At 43.8% G+C, this 24,166-nt stretch overlaps 1 protein-coding gene and 1 long non-coding RNA gene across 3 annotated transcripts; both read left to right on the top strand.

The window, feature by feature from the left end:
* The first annotated feature begins 6,910 nt into the window (after positions 1–6,910).
* Positions 6,911–7,529, top strand: LOC124472104. The gene is made up of 3 exons (XR_006956613.1): positions 6,911–7,015; positions 7,192–7,243; positions 7,378–7,529. It is a non-coding gene; the product is annotated as an uncharacterized LOC124472104 (long non-coding RNA).
* Positions 7,530–8,289: 760 nt separating this feature from the next.
* Positions 8,290–23,710, top strand: adcyap1r1a (adenylate cyclase activating polypeptide 1a (pituitary) receptor type I). Of its 2 annotated transcripts, XM_047028057.1 has the most exons (16): positions 8,290–8,584; positions 8,667–8,740; positions 11,141–11,340; positions 14,025–14,130; positions 16,958–17,068; positions 17,409–17,509; positions 17,675–17,772; positions 17,943–18,075; positions 19,151–19,304; positions 19,586–19,646; positions 19,762–19,831; positions 20,098–20,189; positions 20,855–20,938; positions 21,361–21,490; positions 21,852–21,893; positions 22,054–23,710. In XM_047028057.1, exons 3-16 carry the CDS (start codon positions 11,299–11,301, stop codon positions 22,279–22,281), a joined length of 1,452 nt encoding a protein of 483 aa, XP_046884013.1. In that variant the 5' UTR covers positions 8,290–8,584; positions 8,667–8,740; positions 11,141–11,298; the 3' UTR covers positions 22,282–23,710. The 2 variants fall into 2 exon arrangements, with proteins under 2 accessions (XP_046884013.1, XP_046884014.1); XM_047028058.1 differs by lacking the exon at positions 8,290–8,584 and having other exon boundaries at positions 8,592–8,740; positions 22,067–23,710.
* Positions 23,711–24,166: the final 456 nt, after the last annotated feature.

The raw sequence follows: 24,166 nt of genomic DNA, 5'->3' as shown, positions 1-24,166 counted from the left end.
CTGAAAATAGTGTGCACTGCCATTTCAGTACCTTATCAAACAATATCATCTGCAAACGCAAACCGAAGCATATTATTGAAATCATAGGTTTCCATGACAACAGGAACCTTCAGCTCTTTCATTCCTTTGCTGGTGGCACAGGAAACATTTTCGTAAGCAATCATCATTATCTTGATACTATATATAACCTTTGTCACTGCATGGGTTTAGTCCCTATTGTAATAACAAATGTTCTGTAATTTAACTGTAACCACGCCACTCACAAGGGGAGTATATATACATGTATATATATATATATATATAATCCATGTTCTCATCCAGCACATAAACAGGATGCTGTTATTCCAACTCTATCGCAAGACAAATTCCCTCTGAAGAGAACAAATACAGGTCCTTTCTATTCTCTTCTGTGCTGTTTCCACACCAGCATTATTCTTTTAATGGAAAAAAGTCAATGCCTCCTATTACTGTCAGAGTTGCCTGAATCTCCTAATCATTATATTTTAATGCAATCGCGTGTACCACACTGTATGACAGTTGTGATCCACCAAGAACATGCAGCTGCTTAAATATAGCCCATACAGCTGCCCTCTCAAGCTCTTGCTACCAGTGGGCCAAGCCACGATAACAATGATTACCCTCTGATACTGGCAACTATTAATCAACACAACTCCAACATGACCATGCAGTGGGTTATACTGCTCACGCTGCGTTTTACATTTATTTATTTTTATTTGATTCTACAGAAACATGTTTCTGCACTAATTGCACATTCACGAAGAGGTATGGGTTGTGTTCAAATGTGCAGACTGAAAATGCTCCTATCTGAACGGTTGGGTTTGAAGCATTAACTTTGACAATTCACTTGTATATTTACTGTCCTACTCAAATGAAGAGCTGATGCTGGGTTAGTTTCCTACCTCTGAAAGTGCTTTTCTGTCTTCAACCAGGCCATTAAGTATAATTATTCAGCTTGGAAGAAATGGATTTGTGATTGTTTATTCAATTCAACATGAGGCTGAGTGAAGTGGGTGTCACATAAATCATTAAGTGATCAAGGAACCTCTGAAAGATTGGTTAAAAGTTGTATTCATTTATAGTGTAGCTCCATAGTTATTGTCATTGCAAAAGTATAATTAAAATAAATATTTGGCATGGTTGTTGTGGAAACTCAACTTGCTTAACATTCATCCAGCTGCATCAGACCAATCTATCAATTGTTATGTATAAACATTCTATAAAAGGGAGCATGTGAACGAACAATGTTTTCTGTTTTTCTAAAATCAGCCCCTGCAGCATGTCTAAGACCCACTGAAGCGGGCCTCCTTTGATCCTTTGTGTTTTGTTTACAAAAACAGCAGCAGGGAGAAGGGCAGCTCTCGTCCCAATCACCCCTCCTATTCCAGGTCGTGTTTTTAGGCTTGGACATCTACAGTACAGTGTGTTCAGAATGCACGGTCTTTAGTGAACGTTTACAAATTACAAGTTAGCTTGTAGGACTTGCTTGTCTTGCAGCTGTGGATCATGCCTTGTTGTTAATTGTGACTGCAAGGACACTATTTTCGGTCTTGTTCCTTTCTGGCACCTCAAAAGCATTTCGTCCTATTTTTCCTTAGTACAGTTTGTCCTCTTTCCGAAAAAAACACCTTTCATTTTGGTAAACAGGTTTCACATGTTCAGTATATAATTTTACAATGTGATATCAATGCGAAACCCTGTCTCTCTGCATGTGAGAATGAGATTTGATTCATGGTGCTGTGTAGGAGGACCCCAGCTTATCCACCAGCAGCACAAGTGGACATGTCTCTCACCTATGACTCATTAATGCGACTTGGTTTTTTAACGAGAACCGTTTCAATCAATAATTTGTACGCGGCAGCTCTGATTGATCTGCAATTTTTGTGTTGGTGGAGGTGATCATAGGCTGATATGAATATCAATCTTTATCTGGACAATAATGAATGTTAATATGCACCAAATGCGATGTATTAGGGCTGTGTATCTGTTTATGTATGTGTGTTTACTGTACCGTTGCTGAAATATCGATCTTGCATATCAGATGTATGGCTTGGAATGTCATGCTGTCTTTCCTGAAAGATGATAAGAGTGTTGAATTAATAATCATGTAGTTCACCTTGTATTCAACATCTTGCCATCCTGTCATTACTTTAGATACATGACTCGAACACACACACAAGCGCACACACAATTTCACACACAAAACACATGCATGCTTCAACACACACATACGCCATACACACAGAAGAAATTATTTCACTCTAATTTTATTTCAAATTGTTTTCATTCGAAGGAAAAGTTTGTGTAATGACATCCGTCACTCTTGTGAGAACATGTCGTCAAGTCGCGTCCCCCTCTTGTGACAACCTGCAATTATACAGCATGCTTTCATGAAGTCGTTCTGCAAAGCACGGTGCACATTAAAGGCAATCAAAAGCTTTTGAATAGCCTTGTCAAAGAAACCGAATAGACAGAAACATCCCAGACAGTGCTGACACTGACAGCTACAGCGTACAAATTCCCTGACAGACTCTTCTTTGCAGATATTGAATTCTAACAGCCTGAATTACATTAAAACGGTATTAATTGCCTTGCTGTTTGGCTATAAATGTTAAGAATAAACTATGCAGTGCGTGTGGAGTAATAGAAAAACTATCAAACTGAAGGGAATGCACACATTTGTCCTCATTTGTCCTCATTTGTCTTGGCTCGGATAACAACTGCATTTCTCAACTCCAAACACGTATCGCTCGTTATGTGGTGGACTTGGCAGACTGTCTAAACCTGTGTTCTTTTCCGTCTCTGCCTTTTCACGTGAATGAGCACAATGATTAATTCCTCGCCGTACTAAACCCAGCAGGAAAGAGAGGAGTGAGGGAATTGAGAGGAGGAGGGGCCAGGGAAAAAAAAGCACCGGGCTCTGCGACGTCTCAACAGGTCTCTGGCCGAGCCCCCTACTGGGATCAGGCTGGGTCTGTGGACGGCCTCGGCACTCGACCGCTCCAAACATCCCTTCCACATTGCGTCGGAGATAAGTTGCCATGGCGATCCAGCTGCCAAGGGTCTTGTTGAGACGAGGGAGGGAGGGGGAGGGGGGGTAAGGACTGTGGGGGGACTGGGGGAGAGGGAGGCTCCCGTGGAGAGCCTTATTGAGTGGAGGAGACGGGCATCATCACACACTCTCTGAAGAGGCTGAGACATCCTAACGAAGGCACGAAGGAGGAGAACATTCCGGACTCATCTACTGTTCACAGTCACTTACAGTACAGAACTGTTTACTTACTTAATCTTTCAGATGAAGGCCTGAAACACAATTCAGACAGAGTTCCATAAACAAGAATAAGTAATCCCCGATATTTGTATCATGTATACATGTTAAATGTATTAATCGTATCACAAAGAGCTGGTGGGCTGTCTCTCATCTAGATGAGAAAAGTCTAATGAAACCATTGAGGTTTTCGTAAAATCTGCCTTGCCAGGTACAGTATACTAAGCAAGAAAGAATTTGTCGACAACCACTTGGTGTGCACACAAATCAGCCGAATAAATTTGAAAATATATCAAGAAGCACTGACATCACCAGAACAGAAAGGTACACTGTAAAGTAAGGTTACTCTGTTCTCTTCCTGTAACCAGTAAGGGAAGAGTACAGAAGAGCACTTGATGGCAGTCTGGAAGAGAGAGAGCATTTGCCATGGAAACAGCTCTGCAGCCACTGATTCAAAGTTTGTTTTTCTAGCTATTAGAGAGATAAAAATAGACATGTCTGCTGACTGAAATGATAGAGTGATGTCCATTTTTCCCTCAATGGGGACATTGCTGAGAGTCCTTAACTGGAGGCGCAATCACAGTAAACATGCCCGAAGGACCCCTAGAATCTTCTGGGGTCACTGTGAACCCCAAATAAATCTCATGAGATGAATTTTTGTTTTATTCAGTTTAGGTACTTGGAATCTTATCCCATCATCTCACTTCATGGAATGCTAAATAAGCTTTGAAATACATTGTGGTACTGAACAGGGTATAACAAATTATAATTTGAACCAGTATTTCATGGGCCACCAAATTGTACTTATGCCTACGCTTATCAATTAGGCCTAACACAGAGGAACAGGATGTTGCATGCTTTTCCTCTTTGATATAACATTTTGATTAAATAAAAACTGACATTATCCACAATGTCGACATCGTCACATCAGGCCATACGGATCATAATAAAAGTGTCACAATGTTACTCAACATTCCAAAAACTGCATCTACAACTTTGATTGCGGTATAACAAGCGGTATAATCATTCACTGGCAAATCAACACCGCTAAACGACCTATAAAAACAGTGCGCTAACTGTTTTTAATCGAAACAAATTACCCCAATCAACGGTTCCTGTTTGCTTCTTAGTGTGAGGTACGTATACTCTCATTAATCACATCATGTAACATTGAATAATATGTTATGTTGCGTGGTCTAATTTATCAAAGGACAATTAAAAACACAGAGAACGGCAGCCCAACGCAACGAACTACTTCTCACCTGTCGACTTTTGTAGGTTTAGCACATGTGACTATACTCTGACTTCACACACATTTATTTTAGATTTGACTTTTTCATTGAGGTATTTCGAGTCTGTTCACAATATTTTTGGCTTGGTTAACCTAGCCTGCAGGATGATCTTTCAGGCAGGCTCCAAACTTTCTCTATCACGCTCAACATAACCTGCGTGATCAGTTGGGCAATAGGCTTAGTTGAATTTCCGTAATATTACGGATCGTTTTCAAATAGTCAAAATGTATATTTCTCGGACTACATCTGATCTAATGATGTTTAACGTTTCTGTAACAAATGTTGATTAAAAACATTATTATTATCTCATTCTCTAGGGCAGAAGTTATCTGCTTGATGATGAATCGATGATGGATTTGTGTAAAGGACAGGTAAGATTGTACTATTGGACTGGTAGCATAAGTATCACTACAACCATCCCCATAGACCAGTAAATTCAGTATGTATCTTGCAGAAAACTATCATACGACAGTTTTTGATCCTCAAAAAACTGGGAAATGTTCCTGACCAGGTCAACTTGGAACATGTTAAGGATTTGCTGTTGAGAGTGGAAAGATTCGGACCGGCGTAAGCAAGCTTTACGCGTCTCACTTTTCACAGTTCTAGAAAATTCACTGAAAATGTGTGTCCAGTCACACGTGTCCTCTTCTGTAGACCTCAACATGTCCTCAGTCGTCCTGTGCTGGAGGAGATTGAAAAAAAGGTCTTTACAGAACTGGAGAGGGAGCGACGTCTCTCTAAGCAGTTTGGAAGGAAGGTAGGCTATGAGACAACATCAAGAAGTTTTCTCATGAGACACCCAGGAAAATCCTGGTAGTGGATTATCTCATTCTCGCTTTCTCTCTTTCTCTCTTTCTCTCTCTCTTTCTCTCTCTCTTTCTCTCTTTCTATCTTTCTCTCTTTCTCTCTCTCTTTCTCTCTTTCTCTCTTTCACTCCTTCTCTCGCTCTCTCGCTCTCTCGCTCTCTCTTTCTTTTCCATTCTTCTAGGTCACCTTGGAAGGACTTGAGATGTTCCTGTACATGATCAGGCCATCGGCCGAAGCTAAGGTCAGGAATCTCCTCCTCCCCCTGTTTTCCAACCTGGCGTGCAGCGCCGTGCATGACACCAAGGGCGAGCGAGAGTCATCTCCACCTGCTGGGGATGCAGGGGCTCCAAACAAGCAGGTGCCAACAAGCACAGCAACGCTGCTCCAAAGAGCCGAGAAGCTGGTCCCTGAGTTGGTGACAGCTACTCTCAACTACCTCCTGGAGGACAGAGAAGAGCAGCTATGGGGATCACTGTTCAACTCTGAGCAGCCAGGCCTCACCTCCATGGAGGGACCGTGGGCCAAGGCAGCCAGTGTAGATGTCTTCAGGCTTGTGGAGGATGCAGCCAGCTCTGTGCTCACTCCCCAGGACGTCTCAGCCATGAGTTCCAGCACTCACAGAGTGGTGAAGAACATGGTGGTTGCCATCTTCCAGAGGTTTGAGCATGCCTTGACATCCTTCCAGCTGATTGGACACGACAGCACAGAATTTCATGGTCTGGATGTGACTCGTTCTGTGATGTCAGCCATCGTGGATGACATGGAGGTATTGTAATAGTGTCTTGTTTTTCAATATCGTACAGTACATGTATTTAAATAAATCTTAAGATAAGGTCTTCCTGGCACTGGTATGTGTTAAATTCAGAGAAACCTGCAGCACATGTACTTAAATGATACTCCTAATATACTTTTGCTGGAGACGGAAAACATGGGGACTGATGTATCTGAGGACTTCTCCAACCAGATGTGTGAGATGGCCACCACAGCTACCCCGGAAGTTTCCATTAAAGATCTTCTCCTGCAGGCAGACAGAGCTGTCAAGGTGAAGGCTGCCATTGTAGGAGTTAAACATCTCACTATTTCCTTGTGAATCCATTAACACGTATTGCCAGAAAACAGTGTATAGTGTGTGCCAAAATGATATATACTCTGTTAACAGAACAATAACTTCAGCGAAGGCTTAACAGTGGAAGATGGCCTTCCTGAGGCAGCCCCCAAGATATCTGCCCAGGCCAGAGGTCATGAGGCTGCCCCCAATGTGTCTGCCCAGGCCAGAGGTCATGAGGCTGCCCTCAATGTGTCTGCCCAGGCCAGAGGTCATGAGGCTGCCCCCAAGGTGTCTGCCCAGGCCAGAGGTCCTGCAGTTTCCATGGAGGACGTTCTCCAGGAACTCGTCATGGCTCACAATGATAAAGTGATGAAGGCAGTTATCACTGAGATCACTTCAGACCAGGTTCAGCCTTCCCCGAGGTCTCCGAAGACCACTGCTGCATCCAGATTCCCAGTAGAGACTCTGAGCATCCTCCTGGAGGTGGAAGCTCCCAAGGTGGAGCCGGAACTGTCAGATGAGAAACCCGGCGTGGTCATCGGCTGTGTCCTAGCAACCACTTCTGATTTCCAGCACCCCATGGTGAGACACAACAATCTATTGATGTTCTGAAAAATTATTATTATTATTTTTGTATCAACTTTTGTATCATGTTAAATAGCATTGTAACATATTGTTATTCACTCTGGGTATTGTCTATGGTTTCTACTGTTGGGTAGATGTTGTTTCGGTTCTCTGACATGGTTCTGTGTTTCTAGAACATTCAGGTCCTGGGAGATGTGTGCAGAGATGTGGCAGAGGAGAACCGGGGTGAGTGTGGGCCTACTTGTTCACCTCGACATCCAAATCGTTTCATTGTGATGACATATATGTGTTCTCCTGTGCCATGCAGAGTATGAATAATAATCTTGACGGCACTTCATAATAAGTGATGTCATTTTCAGATGTCAGTCAGGACCTTCTCAAAAAGCATAAGAAAGGAGGCATCCGTGGATTCTTCCGGCGTGTTCGTAAACTGTTTTCCTGCTGTTGCTCCGGCCTCCCAACAGAGGAAGACTAGCACCCTCACATGTGGACCATCTGAGTCATCACACCAGCTGACCAACACATTTACAGTGAATTAAAAATGCAGGTCTAAAGATGTGTATTTTTAGAGCATATTAAAGTATAATCATACCCAAATACTTTGAGAAAGTGGATCGCATTTGTTGATGCAATCATTGATTTTATGGGCCATCTATCAAATCAGCCAAGCTGGGTAATCAATCTTGTGCTCGGATCTAAATGCTGGTTAAATGTTCGGATCATCCTCCCTTCTAGAGACACGGTTTACTCGCTGACTTGACGCTTTAAATACCACTCACTCTCTTAGGAAAACTCAATCATGACAGGCCTGCCTACACTGGAACATCGAAGCAGGCCATTTCGTCATTTTCACAGCATGCGTGCGATTCAATGCCGCTGTCCAGGGTCCTGAATCTGATGAACCAAACTCTTGTTTTGCCTGCGGCTTAGTCGAGTGGCCTAAATGGTAGTGAACTATGTGGCTTCTTGTCACCAACTTGGAAGCTCTCGTGCAAAATAAGTTGGTATTACAAGTAAGGCACCAGAAAAAGCTCTTCTGTCCTCCACTTGGTTTGTAGTGAATAATTTTTTTTCTGAGGATTGAAACAAATGTATGCAATAAGGCTTAAATCAGCATAACATCACTCCTGGACCGCTGGGATATGTTAAATAATTTGCTAAACATATGTGAAATTGCGTCCATAGGCAAACTCTATTTTGATGAACTTCACGAGAGTCACTTTATAGGCTGGCCCCCAGTTCCCAACAACTGCTCCACGGGGGCGGCTGCGCGAGACCAAAAGTGAAATAGCTGGCTACTTAAGTCACTTTTACAGCCTGTCTTCGTTCTTTATTTCATATAGAGAACATCAGCGAGACACAGGGCTTGTCTATTAAGCGAACAGCACTACAGAAACCTAATTCCATTTAATCTTTTTCGGTATCGCCAACGACATTTGTTTCTACGCGTCTTCTCAGTTTTCGCTGTCTGTTTGATGCTCTCCGCTTTTTGAATAAGAAGTTGTTGTGCTGGGGCGGGTTGGAATGTCCAGAGGCACGGACACCCCTCTTCATGGTGCAGCCTTGGTGAGCGCGCGCTGCAGCAGCAGCAGCACTACCTGTCATTTGAACACGATCTAACCAGTCTGCATGTTTCCAACTCTTCCAGACAACGACCGGATTGTCCTTTTCTTCAGTAAAGAGGGTAAAGATAATAGTTCTACTGAGACCAATGGCTGCCTGGTAAGATTCAGTACGATTACGCTATTTTATTGTGTAGCATTAGGCTGTTACTGTACAAGATATGTTCCCTCTTATGTGTTTCGCCTTGGCGTAGCTGTCAGATGCATTCCTTTATTTCAAGGCAGGATTGTTAAATTCAAGTGAGTTAATTGGTTACCCAAGAGAACCATGAAAGAGAAAAGGTTCCAAATGCAAAAGACCATCTGGATATTTCATCTTAATGAGAAATAAAAGTGAGTGAGTGACTGACTGACTGAATTCGTGCTTGGGTTTTGCGGCAGACCATGAGTATCGGGACGGGTGGCTATCTCCAGGGAGGTTGCTGGTTGTGTTGTGGACTATGTTATGTCATAGGTCTATATGTGGGCTATGCTGGCGTTTTTGCTTTCAAGGGCTAAGGGCAATTATAAGGAATAGCCCATTGTGAATTAAATGTATGCGTCACTCATTAATGCACTTAAAATTGAGGGAAGGTAGATTAATTCTGCGTGGTGCATTGTGATTGACCAATCCCGTGTAAAACAAATCCATCAATATGTGTGTGAACCACAATTGTCAGCCATGCAATTAATATGTCTGAAATGTTGCAAACTATTGCATGATAATATATGCATAAAACATGTGATATCATGTAAATCTACCAAACGTTTCAGATTGTGAGATTACTCACTCACCCACCGACAAATATATACAAACCAATCGGATGTTATGGTAATGTTTTTTTTACAAGATGGAACCTCATCATAAAGTCTCATTGTTAGCAGGAAATCATGATTAAAAGCATTTTCTTTCCTCTATGATGATATTGCATGTGCAGCATATCTTTGGGGGTAAAATGTATTATATACAGTGGTTTGGAAATCTTACACAGAACAACAAAACAATTCTGAATGTATTTGATACTGATTGTTAGGTTGTTGTTATCACTGAGATCCATTTTAGAAAAGAAAAAAAACGTTTCTTGCAGACTATCTTTCACACACTGTGTGAAGTAGTAACAGGGCTTACATGTCAACTTAAGTGGTCAACTTGTCAAGAGATGAAAAGGATTATGATGTGGGAATTCATGTATGTGTAATTGTGCCTGGCTTGTGTGTGTGTGTGTGTGTGCTCAAGCTAATTAGCATTCTTCAGTGCACCAACATGAATAGACACACAAGTCTAGTTTCATTGGTTTCCTCAACTCGTCAGATAAAATGGTCAATAATCAATAGTATCCACAATCAAGTCTATGAATGAGGGAACAAGACCAGAGCAAGTCGTAGAATCTGTGATATTAGGTTCTTGATCATCTCTAGTGTGCGCTCACTCAGTGTGATGTCCTCAACACGGCTCCTCATAACCCCAGGGCCCCTCACTCCTACGCCACATGGCTGACATCTGCCATGTGTCACCGAGGCCCACGTCACTCCAACCCCCAGTGGAGGTGGATCAGCATGCTCTGCACCGGCAGAAAGATCCCTATTTGGAATTTCATGCTGCTCATTTGCCTTTCGGTCATATACGTTAAATTCCGACTTCAATGTTTTTTTCCGGACAGTACGTCAAATGATTAAAAGATCGACAGCATTGTCTATGTAGTCCTAACGAGCGATGACCTCGTACTTGACTGAATTGGTACGGTGGGGAAAAAAGAGAAAACCCATCTCATGTGCGTCTGTCTACATCCCATCCAGGCTAGTATCATCTCTATTTGACAGGCACTATCCTTCTCTGTATCTATGGGTTTGTTCCCTAAGCATAGGCTGTTCTATTATTTGATAAACCAACTGAGAGCTGGTTTAGGAGTAATTGGATTCGCAACTAGAGGGTAGAGACAGAGACAATCTTGTGTGTGTGTGTGTGGTGAGTCCTCGTGTTTGTGCACATTCTGGATTGGATTGTATGTGCATCTGTCATGTCCTTGTGGGTGTGTGTGCGCGTGCGTGCGTGCGAGCCTTATAACGGGCTGAACGTTTGACGTGATTCATCCGTTTTTAGTTTTAGGGATGACTAAGATCCGGGGCGGGCGGGCAGGGAGGGAGGGAGGGGGTGGCGACGGAGCTCTGAGCTGTCTGCATCCAGACATCAGCACTATCACACTGCTTGAGCTGCTGGCCGACAATCTCCATCTCATTATGGTCACGGTGTCATGACTGGAAATACCTCATAAACCCGCTGAGCCCTCACCTTTCCCGCTCTCTCTCCCCCCTTCCTAGCTTGAGGCTGTCAGGGAACATCACAGAGCTGATGAGCACACGCTAAACTGAGGAAGATGCCAGTGTGTGTATGTCATTACGAGCAGGACACCGTGTCAAATGGGTTCTGCTTTAATGCTGTTTAGAATTGACTGTGTGTGCGTGTGCGTGTGTGTACGCCGGTCTTGCTTCTGATGTAGGGTCATGTGCTCCTGTGTTTCAGACGTCTTGATGTCGGATTGCCGTAGAGCCAAGTGGAGCTCTCTCAGGGGATTCCTGTGAACACACACACACACACACAAACACACGCACAAGTACCCACATATACTCCCTAGCACAGCAGTGCAGTGCATCTTGGAGCAGTACACTTCACAGGACACAATGAGAGGCCACCTGCTGCCTGCCATCCTCTTTCTGCCCTTGGTGAGTACAGAACCACTCTGCTGACACCATCGCACTCAGCCTGTCGAGGTGGAAAACAGGGGGGGGTGTCTGGATTAGACAACACCACTAGTAGTGTGGGTATCATGTGTTTATATGTGTTTGTGTTTATATGTGTTTGTCTGTCTGTGTGTGTGTGTGTGTGTGTGTGTGTGTGTGTGTGTGTGTGTGTGTGTGTGTGTGTGTGTGTGTGTCTGCGGTGTACGTTTGTATGTGTTTCTTGGTGCGTTTTCTTGGTGCGTGTTCTTGGTGCGTTTTCTTGGTGCGTGTTCTTGGTGTGTTTTCTTGGTGTGTGTTCTTGGTGCGTGTTCTTGGTGCGTGTTCTTGGTGCGTGTGTGCGTGTGTCGTCAGAACTGTCCCTCTCTGGGGTGCTGTTGTGGATTCATGTGTGGCTGGGAGCTGCGGGCGATTGAATGAAAACGCCATATGCCACTCTGGCACATCAGCCGACATCCCAGGTCTGTGCTCCTCCTCTCTGGCTGCAGGCAGCTGACCGGGCCTGACAACAGCAGCAGAAGGGACAGTTGGATGAATGGGGTTAAATGGCTGAGTGGTTAGGGAATTGGGCTATTAATCAGAAGGTTGCCGGTTCGATGCCCCGGCTGTGCTAAATGACGTTGTGTCCTTGGGCAAGGCACTTCACCTTACTTGCCTCGGGGGGAATGTCCCTGTATTGTAAGTCGCTCTGGATAAGAGCGTCTGCTAAATGTAATGAAACACTATTCAGCCCAACTGCAATATAGCTTATGGGCAGAAGCTGAAGCTATGAGAAAGAAGTGTGTGTGAGGGATGGTCTCCCAGTGTGGTGGTGTTGTGCAGCGTACATGACATGGAGCAATGTTCCCAGCACCCCCTCGTCCATAATCACCTTGTGCTCCATCCGTTGTTGTTTCCCCCCCCCCTCCCCCCACCCCCCTAAACCCCAACACTCCCTCCCCGTTTGAGGACATCAGCAACACTGCTTCTTCTCACCCTCAGTGCTTAGTCGGTTGGGTGATGTCCATGTTCTGCTGGTGGTCTGAGAGATCGAATGAAAGTTTTATGATCTCAGCTGGTTCCTGCTGGGAGGTGTAATGGAAGAATTCAAGTGGCACTGTGTAGATCTGAATTATCAAGAGAGATGTGGTTTCAATACAATTTATTTAGATTATACAATTACGTAAGATTAAACAAAGCTTTGCTGATCAGTCATTAACGAAGGAGGTGCCATCCACACAGATCGTTCGTAAGAGTGATCCAGAACAACCCTAAAACCCTGCCTTATATAAACTTAGAACAAATGGTTCTTCTGATGGTCAAACCATCATATAGCGGTCTCTGCTTATAGATTTCATACACATACATCTATGCATATGACCAACATTTCTACCACAGAGGTGGGAGCCAATGAGCTATCTGCTTCTGTCAAATGGGCCTGGGGGGAAACTGCAGGCTATACGGATCCAAAATGGTGGACTTATCTGGCCAGGGATCTTTTCACAGGTAGGAGATGGGAGAGATGAGAGGGCAGGGGAGAATTGTGGAGATTGTTTGATTAATTTCAGTGGTCTTTTCCCTAAATGAGGGACCTTAACTTTCTCCAGTCACTATTAAAAAGGTATTTTGGGTGTGTTTTCACACTCCAGTGATTTGTCTAGAATATGTGACAGCTCACAGCTGGCCTGCTAAGGAGACAAGAGACTGGCATACAGACACGCCATCATCATCAACAACAGCTACAGTCACTCCAGAGACAGCTGCTTCTTCTCTTCCAGAATGTTTGTGTGTGCTTGTGTGTGCTCGTATCTGTGTTTGTGTGTTTCTGTGTGTGTGTTTTTCTGTGTGTGTGTTTCTGTGTGTGTGTTTCCGTGTGTGTGTTTCTGTGTGCATCTTTGTGTGTGCATTCATGCACGGGTTCAGTAAAAATATCTGCGTTTAGATACAGAACATGTCTTGTCATCAACTCTGTATGATGTTTCACCAGCACATCTCTAAACTTCCACATTCAGGTGTTTTCGTACTGTTTGTAAGTTCCATGTTGGCCAAACACACAACTGTTAAGGCCTGCTATGTGAATGACGAACTACCTGGTGCTAAGCAACATAGATGCTCATTATTATAAAATACAAAGGGGTTGACCACATGGGGCACATCTTTGAAGATGAAAAAGATGAAAATGGTGTCCTCCCTAGCCCTGTTCTCCAATAGGAGGTAATGGCATGACTCGTAATGAGGCTGGTTCCATCAGTGACGGTAAATGTGTCTCAGGCCAAGGCAGCTTGTTTGATGATGGATCCTGCTGAAAGGAGAGGAGGACGAGTGGGTCTGCAGTGAGAAGGCTAGGGTCACATCACTCACTACTGAGGGAGACGGGGCCGGAGTGGAGGGGGAGGGTGCAAAGGTGGAAAAGCTGAGAAAAGAAAAACAGAAGAGAAACGAATTCAGGAAAAACATGAACCATGGAGAGAGACCATGATTACCCTGACGGGACCGAGGAAATTGTATTTTTCAAAAGTGTGAACTGTTCTTCTCCACTAAAATCGACCGACTGACTGTGCCTGAGCTGTGTTCAGTGAATTTCGAAAAATTGTCCTTATAATAGAGACTGAATTCTCTTCCTGTTTATGTACTACATTTGTGTTGGAGTGCATTCTGAGGTGTGTCTGTGTGTTTGTGTGTCTTTTCAGGTGGCCTCCATGCATTCAGAGGTGTTCAGTTGCATCCTTCAACGGGAACACGAAAAGTGCATGGAAAAGATTGCGCTGCATGACCCTGATGACGACCTAGAATATGGTATGGGCCTGAATCTGTGAGAGTGTGGTGTTTGTGAGAGTTTTGTGTACGTGTGTGCGTGTTTGTGAACTTTTGTGTGTGTGTGCGTGTGGTTGTGTTTGTGTGTTTTTCTGTTTTTAGATTTGATACAGCTTCTCACTCTCTTGCTTCCCTCAGGAGCCCCTTTAAAATAAACAGGGAATCAAGAATGCAAAATCTGGAAGCAATCATCCTGTTGGACAGAGAGAGGGTTTTTATATTAGCTACAAGTAGCCGAGAACTAACGGACGAACAGAATGCATCTCTTAGCGTCCTCTCTGACTCATGTGCTCGTTGGCAGCCACAAGGCCACTCTGGAGAGGGAAAAGGGGCCACTGTAGAACTAGATCTCATAACTAGACACCTAGATGACGCAAGAGGGATTTTTTTAATTCTTTGTATGTTATCCGAAATTATATATGAAACGTCAGGGCGAATTATTGACGCCTAGAATTCTGACTCTGATGCTTAAATGCAGTCTCAAGCTGTTTCACCAGAGAACCACAGAAGCAGAACTGTATCGCCAAAAATTCGTTTTTGGATAACAAAATCAATCTTTCATGCTAAAAAACAACCTTAGCCTACAGCATCTGACTGCACTAACTGTTTCAGACCATGTGGTCAGAATCATTGGCCTGTACCGCCCCTTTAACTGATCCCTATCTCTCTTACTGTCCCTGAAAACAGAGCAGCCCTATGGTTCTGCTGACAGCAAATCGTTTGCCGCGGAAATTAAAAACGCCAAGTTAGCAGAAACCCATCTGGGGAAGAGAGAAAGAGAGAGGGAGAGAGGGAGAGAGGCAGAGAGAGAGAGAGAGAGAGAGAGAGGGAGGGAGGGAGGGAGGGAGGGAGGGAGGGAGGGAGGGAGAGAGAAAGAGAGAGGGAGAGAGGCAGAGAGAGAGAGAGAGAGAGAGAGAGAGAGAGAGAGAGAGGGAGAGAGGGAGGGAGGGAGGGAGGGAGGGAGGGAGGGAGGGAGAGAGAGAGAGAGAGAGAGAGAGAGAGAGAGAGAGAGAGAGAGAGAGAGAGAGAGAGAGAGAGAGAGAGAGAGAGAAACGATTCAGGGATGGAAACAAGCGAAAGTGAGGAAGAAAGGGGGCGATAATGGAAGCATGTAGTCCCTGCTTGCTGGCAGATCTTTACCCATGTCCTGTAGACCACAGCAGCAGAGAGAGGGACTGCAGAGATTAGGACCAGAAGGATGGTAATGACAGTTCATCATACCTGACAACATTGTCACGAGGTACGATAGCATGACGATTTAGGGCTGGACTGCATGTGTCCTTGTTCAAAAGAACGATCGAACATAGAAGCTTGTAGCCCCAACATTCAATGTTAAATTGAAACCAGATTGTGATTCTATCCAGGCCTCTTTTGACCTGTGATGTAATTTTTTTCTCAATGGCTGATGTAGAAAGTTCCATACATGTCTGGCAGGTGTTTTATAGTAAGCAATCAGTGCCCGATGATTAGCATTCTGTTTGAGTTGGATTGGAATCTGGAATACTATTATTGTACAATTAATGTTGGTCTGTCCAAGCTGTGTTAGTCCATCATTTGTGAAGAGATAGAAGTGTATATGCGATTCCCTCAGTGTGGAAATGTATGTGTGTATGTGTGTGTGTGTTTGTGTGTGTGAGTAGGTAGCTTATGAAGCATTGCTCATTTTCTTCATATTCTCAGTTGTTCCATGTCTGCCACACAGTATCAATCACATTATCTATTACTTAGAGATAAAACACACATTGACTTGAGATGCATCCAAGCTGTGCCTGTGGCTTTGGCCCAGTGATGCAGACAGTGCTTCATCCAGCAGGCTACCTCTCTGTCTCTCTGCTGTGCTCATTGGCTCCTAGTTGCCCTTTAAAAGGTAATTGGCTTTGAGTCCAGCTCACCAGACAGAACCCAAACAGATTAGAGACCCTGGCAGGAGGAAAGGCTTTCTGCCCAGACACACAAACACACATACACACACGCACACACGCACGGACACACATACAGATATACGCAGATTTAAATACACACACACACACAGATACACACACATATAATAACTGTCTCTATAGCACAGTTTATCCTGTTTATCATTGTATCAAGCAGGCCCATTCAGAGAGAGGGAGAGAGAGCGACAGATAAAGATACATATTAAGGTACATACAGCACGGTTTGCGGTGTCTGTCTGTGGAATAAGGTGTGGGAGACAATGGCTTTGTGAGAGAAAGAGAAAAATGACACCGTCAGTCGTAGAGATAAAGACTGGAGAAGCATGAAGGAGAACACTGAGGTTCCAACAGCTACATTTAATTCAACTGGACTAAAAGGCAAACTGGCTGACTGTGTTTCTTGCACCACTCGTTTAATACATAGGACTGACATTTAACCCAGCCATAAATAACTATCTCCTATGACTACCCTTACAGACTTATTTTGCCTCAGTAGCACAGTGACAGTTTGCTAAGGTCAAAGACGTAAACAGGGTGGATGTCTCGGTTTGAGTGGTTATAAGAGACAACTTGCAGAAATTTGCAGACGTTCGGTAATGGAACAACTCTAAATTGTTGTGAATTGTAGATCTTAGAATACACTAAATACACTCGGTTCTCCTACGCCAACCACAAGAATGACCCCCCCTGATCCTCCTGAGAGGAGATACAGTGACATCATTACTGTAACTGGCTTCGCTTTTACTGTAACTCTCAGCATGCTCTCCAACGCTGGGACTGACACACAGAGCTATGTGTCCAGTATTGACTGTCCCTGGCATGGGAGATATGTACCTGCTGTATCTGTCGTGTGTCCTCTGCCCCGCTAGCGTGCCCATGGACGTGGGATAACCTGACATGTTGGCAGGCTGCCAACGTGGGCGAGGTAGTGGAGGTCAACTGTCCAGAGCTCTTCCATGCCTTCATGGAGCCAGAGGACGGTATGTGGCAGTGACACAAGTTACCCTGGTGACGCCGGTGACTGCGGTGACACTACAGTAGTTACCCGACAGGAGTTTAACTCCTGTTGAACTCCTGTCCTGAAACAGTTGTACATACTGATGTAGTCTAGTAATAATCACAATCACGTATTCACTTTACAAATACTTGTATTCAAAGACACTTTCAAGGTTGGATTTAGACGTTGGATCATTTAATCTGCATGCAAATGCTCACACCACTGAGCTGTACCGCCTCAACCCTGTGATGCATGTGTGTTTTGGGTTTCAGAGATGGGGAAGATCACTAGAAACTGTGATGCATGTGTGCTTTGGGTTTCAGAGATGGGGAAGATCACTAGAAACTGTACGTTGGATGGATGGTCTGAACCCTTCCCTCAATACGAGGAAGTGTGCTACTTTGAGGACAACACCACCAAACCGGTAGGACTCTCTCAGCATCGTCCCAGAAACCCCCCCCCCTACCCCCCCCTACCCCCCCCCCCCCCCTACCCCCCCCTACCCCCCCCCCCTCCCCCCCCCCCCCCCGGCCCGCTGGTGTAACAGTGATCAAATACTAACATTCCATCCATGTGTTCCTTCCTTTAGGATATGTACTACGCCTCAGTCAAGGCCTTGTACACTGTTGGCTATAGCACATCGCTGGTGTCTCTCACTACAGCCATGGTCATACTCTGCAGATTCAGGTGAGCTGGCCAACTGCGGCCTTTCTAAGTCCCAATCCTTTCTAAGTGTCCTGAGGTGTCATGATAGGTTGTTTCTTATTGTCCTTGTGATGGCTATAGGATGGTATGTGGCTGCTCCGTCACGGTGTCCAGACACTAAAATATCTGTCATCTCGACTCTAATCTCCCAGAAAGCTCCACTGCACTCGGAACTTCATCCACATGAACCTGTTTGTCTCCTTCATGTTGAGGGCCATCTCAGTGTTCATCAAGGACGGTGTGTTGTATGCTGAGGAGGACAGCAACCACTGCTTCGCTCACACGGTCAGTAGTCCTGCGAGAACACAGTCAGCACTGCAGAGAACAGTCAGTACTGCAGAACACACAGTCAGTACTGCAGAGAACACAGTCAGTACTCTGAGAACACAGTGAGTACTGCAGAGAACACAGTCAGTACAGCAGAGAACAGTCATTACTGCAGAGAACAGTCGGTACTGCAGAGAACACAGTCAGTACAGCAGAGAACACAGACAGTACTGCAGAGAACACAGTCAGTACAGCAGAGAAAACTGTCAGTACTGCAGAGAACACAGTCAGTACTGCAGAGAACAGTCAGTACTGCAGAGAACACAGTCAGTACTGCAGAGAACAGTCAGTACTGCAGAGAACACTGTCAGTACTGCAGAGAACATACAAACAGTACCAGTACTGCTGAGTGGACCTCTTGTAGTTTCAGCTCTCTTGCTGGTCATTCCAGGAAGCCACGCCTGAACTCCTGCTCAATCTTTACATCCAGGTTTGATATTCTATAAGGGGCATTGTTTTAAGTAAGAGAAGTTATTACAAAAGACATCTTGTAAAACAAAATCTTAGAATCTTATCTCATCTACCTGAATACCAACATGAATCCGACCCCGCTCAACAGCAACAAGCACCTCTTTGTTCTTATGTGTGCGTGTTAACCACAACTAATTAGCCCCTCCTATGTTTTTAGTAGGGCTATGGAAATCTACCATAGATGAGCATTAGCATATCAATAGCTTCACTGTTCGCTATCGCTCAGCCTTCCCACTGCACCCCCATCACCATGGCAATCACAGGTCACCTTAATGACATCACGGAGGTCTGAATTGGATCAGAGGATAATTGATCAAGTCCACAGAGGATGTATTCTCTATTAACATGGTAACATTGAATGATGTTCTCCCAGTGTAATGTTTAGGAAAACAGTCATTTTTGACATTGAACCATACAGCCAAATAATTTACACCTGCCTACTTATAAATGCCTCCTTATTTCATATCAACAGAAGGGTATATTTGTAGTATATTAAATGTGACATTAAGGTTAGACCTTCCGAGGTGTAGACAGGTAAAGGTGTGTTTTGTGTGGTTCACAGGTGGCGTGTAGAACAGTAATGGTGTTCTTCCACTACTGTGTGATGTCTAACTACTTCTGGCTCTTCATCGAAGGACTGTACCTCTTCACCTTATTGGTGGAGACGTTCTTCCCTGAGCGAAGATACTTCTATTGGTACACCATCATTGGCTGGGGTAGGCATCCAATCACAGCTCTCTATCATCCAATTTACAGTATGGAACTTTGTTTTTAAGCCTAGTGTTATCTGCACCAGATATAATTAGAGCAATTGCATAACTTTGACAGCTATAGAAGAGTTATCGTTTAATACAAACTAGATTGTCTCAATTAATCAGTGGATCATTAAATATATAATTACTACTGTGTTTGGGTTTCCAACCTTGACTTGATTATTAGAACATACATGGTATAAAAAACAACCTGTTATATACTTCTCTCATATTTTACTCTCTAGGCACACCCACCATTTCTGTAACTGTGTGGGCAGCTCTAAGGCTTCATTTTGATGACACCGGGTATGGGTAACCCTTTCTTTTAACCATACTCATCTTTTGCATAAGAGCCCGCATGTCATTGATGAACATGATAAGATTTTTAAAAATCACCAACTGGTTTCTTCTTGTTCTGCAGCTGCTGGGACACAAATGAGAACACTGCCCTCTGGTGGGTCATAAAGGGACCAGTGGTGACTTCCATCATGGTGAGAGTGACTCATGCTTTTTGTGATAGTTACATAGCTGAATATGAAGGGTTTATTTGAGTCCTTCTTTAAGTTTCTCTTTGTGTACTTCAGATAAACAGAACCATAAGACCACCCCTAATCAGTTGTAAAATGGCGACAGGCCAGGGATAGAGGATGCGTTGAGATAAAGGAAAATTCAGAGTTTGAGTGTGTCGCTCATCTGCTAGAATTGATCATTAAAACAAATGTGAGTCTGACTGTGTGCTATTTTATTTATTCTGCAGATTAACTTTGTCCTCTTCATTGGCATCATAATCATCTTGGTCCAGAAGTTACAGTCTCCTGATATAGGAGGCAACGAGTCCAGTATATACCTGTAAGTGGGAGAACTGAAGTGACCGACATGGTAACACTAGGTTATACAGTACTCATCAGATATATAGCTAGTTGTTTCCTAAGGCGTTCATGAAAGTGTTTTCACGACCACCAATATCAGAGAAGTGAACATGTTGACGTTTTAAGTGAATATTATTCTCTATTATCCTCATGAGCAGTCTGTTCTGCCCTGACAGGATCTCTTTCTCATTCTGAATTGCATGACCTAACTTTTTGAAGCCATGATGACAGATTAACAGAAGACGTTTAAGATTACGTTTGAGACCTGGATGAGACCTTGTGGTATTACGTGTTGTATGTGTATTAACTGTGTAAAGTTGTACGTAGGGGTCATCCTCAAGATTAGGTCTTTGACTCATTCATGATTTCATGCTGATAATGCTGATAATTGATCCTACTCTCCTTGCCGGCTTCCTGTTGTCTGTTGCTGGACGAGTTTTCTTCGTCTCAAAGTAGTCCTTTTCAGTCTCTGTCTTGATCTAGGCTGCTCCTCTCAGATCAGTCCAGTCGGTGGATGTGGTGTGGAGAGTGATTGGTCTTGTGTGCTCCATAGTAGTGCGCCCACTGTTGTGTCGTTGTCTCTAAAGACGTGTCGTCTCTGTTGTATTTGTTGTGTTGCTGTTGTCTTCGTCACGTGCAATGTAGCAGCTGTGCTCAGAAATGCTTCAGTGAGCCCGCTCAGGCTGTTCAGCATTCCTGCAGGATGTCCGAGCTATCAACCATCACTCTGTAAGTGTGGGATTGTGCGTGTGTGTGTGTGTGTGTGCGCATGCATGCCTACGTCTGTGTACGCGGGTGTGTAGATTTTGTGAGTGTGTGTGAGGCCTGTAAAGTCCCCCCACCCCCCATTACTTTGCTGTACTGTCGAGTATTTTTGTAGTGTGTTCACTCATTACATGCTTAGAGTCCAGACCAGCCTGGGAAAGATGGCATCTGGATGACAGCACAGTTTTATTAACCTTCCAATAACACTGTGCCAGTCAACGCCTGTTGTATCAGGCAACGCCATCTTATTCAGCACTGAACACCTTTTTCTTTTCGGTTTGTCGATTATATTTGTGCACACAGATTCTGTCTTTGTAAGATATGTTTTGACCAGATACTGTGGTGTTCTTTTTTGAATGATCATGACTCCTCTGTGTCGTTGACAGACGTCTTGCCCGTTCCACGCTCCTCCTCATCCCCCTGTTCGGTATTCATTACACGGTGTTCGCCTTCTCCCCAGAGGATGTCAGCAAGAGGGAGAGGCTGGTGTTTGAGCTGGGCCTGGGTTCCTTCCAGGTAAACTGCTTTTCTCAGCTCCCAGGCTGAATTTCAGACTTCAATCCTCGTCTCCTTCAGTAGCATCCTCAGTGGTCTCCTTCTCTTTAGAAGGTCTCCTCTCAGAGCTTCTCCTCTGACACACTGGAGGAGGAGAAGAGAAAAATGAGGAGAGGAGATAACTAAAAAATACCCAACTCTGATCTTTTAGTTGTTTTGTGCATTGAGACACGATGACTCCTAATGGATACTGACTTTGACCTTTACAACTGGCAACAGCTAGCGTGAATTGTACACGGGAATGAATGGGATTTTAGAGGTGAAAGCTAACAATGTTACTAGCTGCTCTTTTCATCCGGATGTCATTTGTTTCATCTTCCAGGGCTTCGTTGTGGCTGTTCTCTACTGCTTCCTCAATGGAGAGGTAAGCTTGTCTCCCTTTTTCATGTTTCACGATAATATTAGGATCTTGCACATTTGAGTCTTTCAGTAAAGCCGTAAAGAGCATGACCTATCAGACCTAGAGCAGGGAAGGACCTCGGCCAGACTTGCAGCTAAAGTACATTAAAAATGACCTTGTGAAGTTTCTCCCTGAAGGTGCAGTCGGAGATCAAGAGGAAATGGCGCAGCTGGACGGTGAACCGATACTTTGCTGTGGACCTGAGACAGCAACGTCATCCTTCCCTGGCCAGCAGCGGGGTGAACGGAGGGACACAGCTGTCCATCCTGAGCAAGAGCAGCTCCCAGATCCGCATGTCCAGCCCTCAGGCCGAGAACGGAGGGAGTCTCAACCTTCCGACCTGAACGTCTGACGGGCTCCGCGGCTTGACCCCGCCCCCTATCCCACCCCGCCCCCGTCTGAACCTGCCCCCGTCTGTCCACCCCACTCTGTCTGGTCCAATCGCACCCTCCGTTTAATGAAGCGTTTCATGATGACAGATGATACATGGTAGTGTCGTTAGTGGGAGAACATCAAGGCTGTTTGCATCTTCAACAGTCTTTTTTTTCTAGAATCCCGTTGTGGTAGTATTTGTTGTGCACGCGGAATTGTGTTTGAATAATTGTAGCTTCTCAAAACTAAATAGTTGTTTCTTTTTTCCAATGTTGAGATACGCCTGCATTCTACAGGTATATCCGTATAAGTGTATTCACCAAAAACAACGGCGTGGAAGTGATTGAGTCAGACTGCCATGTAGGGTGTGGAGAAGTGCTGTACAAAGTGTGAAGTGAGTTTCAAAGTGCCATACAGGTTGCCTCATCTCATCTATTGTGGATCCAAAGAGATAAAGCAACCACAACTTTGCCATTGCCTGTAAAAATGCTACAGCACTTCTTTATAATGTTCAAGATCATAAATTGTCAAAATATCCTTAGGATCACGACAGTGTTCTCTTTTTATACAATCAGCCATAGTACAGAGTATGTCAAACGTGAAAACAACTCATGGATCCGCTCTTTGTAAATAATGAATGTTGTTGTTGTGATTCGTATTTTCTTTTGTGCATTTCCTGTATCAGCAGTACAGTGACAGCCTTTTCAAAGAAAGGAACTGGAGCCCAAATCTGTAGAAGTCATCCCATGTGTTGAGCCTGTATTCTATGGGAAATCCTCTCTGCCCACCTGAATTGGAATTGTTTCATTTGATTTTACAGAAAATATTTGTCTAACCGTTTAACTTTTCAGATTTTGGTTGAAAATGTTCTTTTCTAAACTACAACGATTTGCTCAGAGAGGTTTGATACTCCAGAAAAAGGGGCACCCACTTGGAAAAGTTTGAGTATATTATATATTTAGTTGAGTGTTTATATGGCATGTTTGCTTACAATACACTAGGGCCTGCATAAAATGAGGGTTATGATCTTATTTAGAAGTCTAAGTTTACTTCCTGTTTTTGCTCCTCTCAGGAGGTTCTGCCTTTTAGCAGTCATGTTAGCAGTCCAGAACACTGACCTTGTGCTCTGTCCCCTGGAGAACCTCCCAAGACCATCAGTCAACACTGGCACATGTCCATCTTCATTCAGTACCCCAGAACCACTATTAGAACCTACACTCCCCCCCCCAATTTTTTTTTTTCATTTGGGTGCAAACCTTTTGTTTTATTAACTCATTCATTCCAAAGTGCCTACTCACAATAAATGATATACTGGGTTGTAGATTAATGTGGAGAGAGTTAGGATTAGTTCCGATTGAACTTTAGTTTAAATATAAAAAAAATCTTAAAAGAATGTAAGGGGATCTTTTAATCGCTATAATTTACTTTTTTGAGTAAAGTTGCCTTCAGGCCAGGTAAGCAGAATTTTTCATCAAAGTTGTGAATTCATGCCTAAACAACGACACCATGTATGATATTGTCTTTCAAATGTACATTTCCATCTAGGGATTTATGTATATACAGTACTAAACTGTATACAAGACTGCTTGCTATTTAAATTACATAATGATCTGTGTCTTAAGTACAGAAATTCACCTTGGTTGATATGATTTGTGTTAATATTAGACAAGGGTATTATAGCTACACTCTCTAGGAAAACTAATTTGGGAACCTAAGAGAACTGACTATGGATGCACATAAAAAACGGTATCTTGTTGAATCAATACTGATACTGATACACACAAAAACACAAATTATTTTCCCATTTTGTAAATGTTACAATCATGAATCTGTATTTGTTATTTTTGTAGTCTTTCTGTTTTCAT

Source organism: Hypomesus transpacificus, chromosome 10, assembly GCF_021917145.1.
Source record: "Hypomesus transpacificus isolate Combined female chromosome 10, fHypTra1, whole genome shotgun sequence".
NCBI lineage: Eukaryota > Metazoa > Chordata > Actinopteri > Osmeriformes > Osmeridae > Hypomesus > Hypomesus transpacificus.
Note: the sequence above shows the minus strand (reverse complement) of the source record. Positions and strands in the feature narration are given on the sequence as shown.